This window comes from Nanorana parkeri, unplaced genomic scaffold (assembly GCF_000935625.1).
Source record: "Nanorana parkeri isolate BGI_ZX_2015 unplaced genomic scaffold, ASM93562v1 scaffold860, whole genome shotgun sequence".
In the NCBI taxonomy this organism is placed as follows: domain Eukaryota; kingdom Metazoa; phylum Chordata; class Amphibia; order Anura; family Dicroglossidae; genus Nanorana; species Nanorana parkeri.
In genome coordinates this window covers 551,308-559,276 of record NW_017307128.1, presented here as the reverse complement: position 1 = coordinate 559,276, position 7,969 = coordinate 551,308, and the positions used below count along the sequence as shown (strand labels likewise).

The following is a 7,969-nucleotide window of genomic DNA, read 5'->3' as shown; positions in this document are numbered from 1 at the left end:
ATATAATTTTTCTTGGCCCAAGTTGTTCTCATTTATCATGTGACAAACCACATCATTACATGAAATGCTTCTTTGACAAACCAATTTATTTTGCATTCTCCTATTTAAGAAATTCACAATGTAAGGCTTAAAACCTTTCTCAGCAGCTGCCCTAACGAGCTGATGTATTTTATGGCTGACCTACATTAAAGATTTATGTTACAAAATATAAACCTCACAGACATTTTTTAATTTCCAGTTTTGTGCATCTTGAAAACAGCAACATCGGAGCCACAAATCTCCAGCAATGTTGAACAGATGCTTCTGTGCCAGTCCTCAAAGAAATTGTGTAGATTTAGGTGAAATGTCTCCTTAATCCTTGGGCCTGACATGTGGCCAATTGCTGTGAAATGATGGCATCAGTATGTTACCAATTGAGAGAAAACCTAAAGCTTGTTGCTCCCACCCCCAGATGACGATGCAGCAGAAGGCATGTAATTACTAGTTGCGAGGCCTTAATCAGGATTAATCGGATGTTGGGAAAAAGAACATCAGAACATAACATTTCCTTGAAGATTGGGATGATCTTGTATGATTAAAGATGTTCCCCTGGCTGTTGCTGGAGGGATGAGCAATTGTCCTTGAAAGGCTACAGACACGATTATAAGTGGAGAAATTTAAGCCCTTGCATTGGCAGCAGATGTTGATGCCTGAGTTGTTTTCACTTATATTTTCTCCTCCATTTTAAACTGCAGAGTTCAAGACAGGAAAGTCAGATGTCCAAATAACGTGCTCTGCAGGTTATATTTCTAGACAACAGATACATTCTAAAACTGGAAAAACAGCACAGTGAAATGTAGAAATAGGCCTGCTTCTGCACACTTGTTTATATTTTCTATGTGTATTATGGTCTACAGTCAGCAAATGGTCATAGTCCAAAGAAGGACTGCTGCAGGGTGACTGAGCTGGGACCCCTATTGTCCACACTGAACCCTGTCATCGGTGGTATTTTGAATACTTCCCACAAAGTAGAAGCAGCCATCAAAACTTTTCCTGACATAGAGGCAGTGTGACATCTCATTTGTGCATTTGTTTTTTAAATGAATGTTAATAAATAATTTTAAAGCTGAACTCCAGGCTACAGAAATATTGTCTAAGCACAAGAGGCATTTTACTTTTAATCTTGGTCTCCTTTGTCTATTTCTTCCAGATCAGACCAGTTTTCGAGCATGAAATATCTTCTGCACTTTACCACTGTGCAGGATATACCTGTAATAAAGACCAGTCACTGTTGCTCTGATTCTTTGTGCAAGGTGACTGGTCTTGTATCCACTCACTGTAGTTTTCTGCAAGGGACCTGTAGTGGAGTGACCTGCTGGGTCCTACCCAGTGGCGGACCTAATAACCAAAGGGCTCTGGTGCAAGATTTTATCTTGGGCCCCCTTCCCAAGATGGGGGGGGGGGCAGGAGCAGATCACACTGGCCCCCGCCCCCCCCAGCGGTCTCTAATGTTGCAGTAGCGTGCTGGACTTACCTGAGACCCTGCAGAGCACACCATAGATCCTGCATAGCCCACCTGAGACTCTCTATGGTGGGCTCTGCAGGGTCCCAGATGGGCTGGTCTGGTCGTCGGGGTTCCTTTCCCTGTACCTCCTCCCAACTCTTCTTACCTGCTGCTGCTGGGGCCCGGCCTCCTCCACCCCCTTCCCTGTCACCTCTGCCATGCCGCCCCGGTACAGTTGCTACCCATGTAAAAGGCCCCCCAGGCTCCCCAGACCCCTCACATCGCTACCGGCCATACCCCCCTGATGGCGGTGTTCTATGAAAGTTTGTGACTACGTTAGAATGTGTGACCGGTGACGTGGTCACACATTTTAACGTAATCTCGCCCAGTTTTTCGGTGGTGGAATAGGTAAAGAATTCGAACGCTTTATCCCAGGGCAGATCGGCATCGCCAATCGTATGTGCAGGAGAACTGATCTGCCCTGGAACAGCTGTTCTGTCCTGAAATGTCACTTCTCTCCGACTGCGATCTCACATTCCAGCGTACTCACAAAGTCGGATAGAAGTGACATTTCAGGACAGAACAGCTGTTCCAGGGCAGATCAGTTCTCCTGCACATACGATTGGCGATGCCGATCTGCCCTGGGATAAAGCGTTCGAATTCTTTACCTATTCCACCACCGAAAAACTGGGCGAGATTACGTTAAAATGTGTGACCACGTCACCGGTCACACATTGTAACGTGGTCTCAAACATTTATAGAACAGAGGTCTGTCTGTAATAATTTAATCAGAGAAATAGATTATAGTGTAATATTCCCCATTATAATACACTTGTCTCACAATTGTTATATTATATTGTTACAGCACACAACCCTCCCAAACAAAGCCCCCACCCCTCCCCGCTTGGACTCACCCGGCCAGATCCTCACTGCAGCTCAGTCTCAGACAGATGGTGTGTGCAGGGGGCGGATCCTGTGACTCACTTCTCCTCTCCCGCCACCTGTTACTATGGACGCGGCCTGGGGGAGAGGAGGTGAGTCACAGGACCCGCCCCCTCACTGAGAAGCCCGTTGGCAGTGCGGGGCCCCGGTGTTCTAACACCGGGACCCTGCACTGCCCCATATTGCAGGACTGGACCCCACTGAGGCTGTGGGGGTGCCCAGGACCGGACCCCACTGGGCCCCCCACAGCCTCAGGCCCCGGTGCGGCGGCACTGGCTGCACCGGCGGTAGTTCCGCCACTGTTCCTACCCATAATTGTACTCTCTGTACAGGCTATGTGCAGCACAGTGATAATGGCTACTTCCTAAGGCAATATGTGGGTTTGTAAAGGCATTTGGTGCACATAAAGTAGATGGCTTTGTGGCTATTGAGAAATATGTGTAAATAAAAGTTTTTAGCTTGAAGACTGAAACCAAATCTACAGTTAGATATTAACATGATGCTAAAGGAAGTCTGATGTCAGCGAGTTCATTATCTTGGAAATCAGATGTTCCGCCTTCCCAACCTATCTTCCTTCCTCTCAGTCCCTTTTCTTCTTCCCTACTTATTCTCCTGGGCCCTTCTTTACTCACTCCCTCTCTCTTTTCTTTAGCTGCAAAAGATGACTAAAGTTGTTCAACATTTTGATATTTATTTCTGTGCTACTTTCTGGCTGCTTAGGTAACCCTACTGCTGTTTTCATTATTTCAGAATATTACACCTACTCTTGAAGGCCTTTTTGAAATTTCAATCTCAGAAGATCTCTATACTCACAATAATGAACAGGAGGGGCTGATTTAAGATACATGTACATTATACTTAAAGCCAAAACTGTTGGCTTTAAGTATAATGTTCTGTTGTATCCCTTGAACAGCCCCTGTTCAAGGGATTCAACAGAAAGTAAGGGACACAGTTGTCACTAGGAACAAGGGTCATCCTTGGAATATTTTCCATCACTTTCTGTCTCGTTGATAGGACAAACAGGGCGAATGTCCACATCATGGACATAGCCAGCATCAAGGGAAAATGGTGTACTAGATATCTGCTCATGTTTTTTTGTTTTCATTTCTGTGCGGTTTATAATTTTACTTTATTTTTTTAGGTTCCCTTGGAAAAATATCTGAAAAAGTAGCTGATAGTGCTGCTAAAGTGCCAAGCAAAGATGTAAAACAAAATGAATCTTCAAAAGAGCAGACGAAGTGGCAGAATATACAAGAAGGGCCTGCCTTTCGGAAGACTGCAAAAGAAGGAGCAGACTCTGAGAGTGACTTTGAATCAGATCCACCTTCTCCCAAAAGCAGCGAAGAAGAGGATCAGGAAGATGAAGAAGCATTACAGGGGGATCAAGCAGTTTTTCATGAAGACAATGAAACTGAGCCAGAAAGTATTGGACAGAGACCTTTGTTGATGGATTCTGATGAAGAAGAGGAAGAAGAAAAACACAGTTCGGACTCAGACTATGACCGTACTAAAGCCAAATTGTCTAGTGTGAATGCTAACAGTAGCAGGCAAGCAAAAGCTCCAGAAAGTAATCACAAGGAAAAGACAGCTCAGTCGCTAAACAAAAAGAATGTGACCAATGCAAGTAAACAACAATTAGATGCTTTTGGGGCTGTGCCATTTTTCTGCATTAGCACAAAAAAGAATCAACCTGAGGAGCAATGCCTCAAGAATCCTCCCACAACATTAAGGAATGCCAGAGAACAAGATGAATTTGATGTGTTCTCACAAGCGCCATTTAGTAGAAAGCAAGATCAGCAGGACGATCAGGTCACATCTCCAGTTTCTTCTGCTAATGTGGACATGTTTGGGTGCGCACCCTTCCAGCCTACACAAGAAACAAGCTCATGTAATGAGCAGGATCTTTTTGGTTTGGTGCCCTTTGATGAAATAGCTGAAAGCCAGACACTACACAAAGTTAAGCAGCAACGCAACATGCAGAAAATATCCTCTCGCCAGAGACGTACAAAACAAGAGACAGCAAACAACAATGGCAAACGTCATCATGGCACTCCTTCTAGCACGAAGAAAACCATCAAGCCCAGTTACCGCACTCCAGAAAAAGTCCGTCGGCACAAAAAAGGAGGGAGGCGGGACTCGCAAAGCAGCAACGAGTTTCTCACAATATCCGACTCAAAGGAAAATATTAGCATTTCCCTTACAGATGTGAAGGATCGTAACAACATTTTACAAACAGATGAAACCATGGTGGACCCTTTTGGTGCCAAGCCCTTTCATCCTCAAGATTTGAAACAACCTCAGCATCACGGACTTGCAGATTACCGTGGAGATCACCACCAGGCAACAACTGGCAGACCAAGACAAGGTTCACTACACGGAGCATATCTTAGCAGTGATAATGTCAAAATGGATGACTTTGGTGCAGTGCCTTTCACAGAATTAGTGATACAAAGTGTAACACATCAGCAGAGCCAGCAAACACAGGCACAGCCATTAGATTTAGACCCATTTGGTGCAGCTCCCTTTCCTTCAAAACAGTAGAAAGTAGATATATTTTTTTTTTTTATCATATGCGTTTTTGATACTTACTATAAACCTGTCTTAGACAACAGGAGCATTATCCTAACCTTTGACATATTTTAACACCTAAGCCAGCGTAGCCTGGAAACTTTTTAAAAAATGTCATTTTAAATGCGTTATTCAAAATATGATAGCTTTAATATATCTCTCATGAGAGAGCACATTCCTACTTATTAATTGCACTTCTGAAGTAACGTTTTATTAGATGGTCCAATGATCACTTATGTACAGTTGGAATACTGTGAATAGGCACTCAGAATTGCATAAATCATGATTTATATGTTTTTTTAAACTCTTATAGCATGAAATCTTCTGTTTTTTACTTTGACCTGCATGTTTTTTTTTATCTAGTCCACTTTCAGTCTCTGTTACACTGGACAATATTTTCTCTCCATTTGTTCTGTTTAGTTCACCAAAGCCTATAGATATATTTTCTGTTTATCTTTTTTTGATCACTGATCATGTGATCTTGCTTGTCAGAATTATTTTGGCCCTACTGAATTTAATAGGGGACTATTCAGTAACCAGACAGGCATTAGAAGTGTGGGTAGTAAAAGATTATTGGAAAAATAAATCATGATGCTGGATCTTCAAAGGTAAGTATAACTTCATACACTAACTGCCTTTTATTGTCCTCCGCCCTCACAAAGGAGTACTCTTTTTGTATCTTTTTCTTTATCACATTAACGTGTGGTGTTGCACATTTTTTAATGCTGCCAAATCTGAAGTGTCTTCATCCTTTTTCCCTTGGGGAGGAGTTGTGGGAGTTTTAATATAGAAACATCGCAACATAATAAGCTCATTTCACAAAGCTAATACAACAGGATAAGGATACTTTTTAAAAAAGTTATTTTTTTTCAGCGGAGTCTAATGAAATTTTCAAATTATAGTCACATTGCCAAAATAAAGATCCTTATTCTTATTTGAAAGTTTTGTGAATGGAGCCTAACATGTCCTTTTTTTAATTCCTGAATGATTCACATACAACCAGTAAGAAACATGCTTTTTTTTTGGCTGTACATTGAGAAATAAGAAATGTAACTAAGATGTGAGGGATAGTGCTTCATAGCCAATAGAAAAGGTACGGGAATATAGCTGTTTACATCTGATACCCCCAAAAATGTGACATAAAACTTGAGCCAATCGATAGTGATGCAGAATTCTGTCTAGCAGATTTTTCAAATTGCTGTGTTTGTACAGCCCATGGGCTCAGTTTTCATTTTGTTTCTAAATGTAAACAAAGTGCTATCTTGTGACTGTATAGATTTAGGGTGGCGTTTTTATGGCAATATATGCTCACGTGTTCGAAGGCCCCTGCATTTTAATACTGTGACTTCTTGTTTTATATGGAAAATTATGTCTTTCGCATATTTCTCAACAGATTACTTCCTTGGTGCCATTATACCAGGCAAGAGCAACTCACCCACTTGGAGATACTTATATAAGTACCTCCAAGTGGGAGTTACTTATATAAGTATGAAATCATACTTGTATAAGTAACTCCAAGTGGATGAGTTGCTCTTGCCTGGTATAATGGCACCAAGGAAGTAATCAGTTGAGAAATATGAGTGTTACATTAACTGAAAAACATGAGTGTTACATTAAATAGGGCTTTTTATAAAAAAAAAAAAGGAGGAATTGTATGTTAGCTAAAGGAGATGGAATGCAAGAATCGAGCTGTGCCTATTTCAAGAACAAGTGCCATTATCATTAGTAAGTGCTTTCCCAAGCAGAAAGCAGTTTTTGCAATGTGTCATTTGTTTTATTAATGTATGGAAAGCTGTTGATTAAAAGTGGCTCAACTGTTTCATCGTAGGAGTTACACTAGTAAATAGTTGCTTTGCCTACTTTTCATGATACTAAATGACATTGTTTGTTCAGCAGATCATATGGAACTAGAGGATGGAAACCCTGTTTATACTAAAAAAAAAAAAAACACTAAGAGGCGACACTGTATTGAATGTTTTCTGGGCTAAGCACTGGTCTGCTAGTTGGAAACCTCAACATTCATTCACCATTCTGTTTCCATTTCTAGACCTAGTGGGACTGTTTGCTATTAAAGCACACCGAACTATAGTAAAAAGGTTTTCATACATTCTGGCTTAATTCCCAGTGGAATGACGAATTTTAGCAATCAGTTTTTTTCTTTTCCATTTCATATTTTGTGAAAACTAAAGTGTTGGAAGACTGTTGAAAAACCCTTTTATGTACGATAAAAAATACTGTAAAGTAATATATTTTGCAAAAAGGGAAAAAGGGAGATAGCAATAAGGTAATCACAAGAAGATTCAGGATGTTGTACATTAAACCGTTAGTCTTGTGACAATATAGAGGTTGCAGCATTTTACTTGCCAGTTCAATGAAATCATAATAAAGAAATTAGATCTTTTCTGACTCTGCATCAGTTGTTATTATAATAGACTTCATGGCTTTTGGCTACTCGTAACAGGGCACCATATGAATGTAATGAATTAGCAATTTTTATGAGATTCCACCAGTCACTAGAAGAAAGGAGAGAGCCTAATGAATGTCTAGAGACCAGGTGCCCAATACATGGCCCACCACCTGCTGTGTACCAGAAACAATTTATTCCACACAACACTCATTATAACAATGGCTTTCTGACTACCATAAAATTGCAGCCCTAGAGCCTGCCCATCCTCAGTCCTGACCAATCACAGACTGATGCAGAGAAAATTGAACACAGTGCTGGTAGATAGTGTTGTGTGATATGATGAAGTGCTTGGTGAGTCCGCCACTTCCCAGTCTGTGTGCATTGGTATAGTAACAGCAGCACACTAGAGCTGTATGGATTAAGATGTGACTTGCAACACCTTTCCCTGAATGTACTAAGGTTGGAACACCTAGATCCCACTTCTGTGCCCATATGCTGCACATGGTATAGGAAGATTTATCATAGGGGGACATTGATGTAAGCCTACTTATGTGCCAAGTTCAATACCT

The 7,969-nt window shown here is 41.3% G+C and overlaps 1 protein-coding gene across 1 annotated transcript in view; it reads left to right on the top strand.

The window, feature by feature from the left end:
• BMP2K (BMP2 inducible kinase) overlaps nt 1-5,652 on the top strand; it is a 153,169-nt gene extending 147,517 nt beyond the window's left edge. Inside the window, exon 19 of the mRNA XM_018565573.1 lies at nt 3,567-5,652. Coding sequence (XP_018421075.1) covers nt 3,567-4,966 — 1,400 coding nt within the window. The 3' untranslated portion in view covers nt 4,967-5,652. The remainder of the gene's footprint in view (nt 1-3,566) is intronic.
• The last annotated feature ends 2,317 nt before the right edge of the window (nt 5,653-7,969 follow it).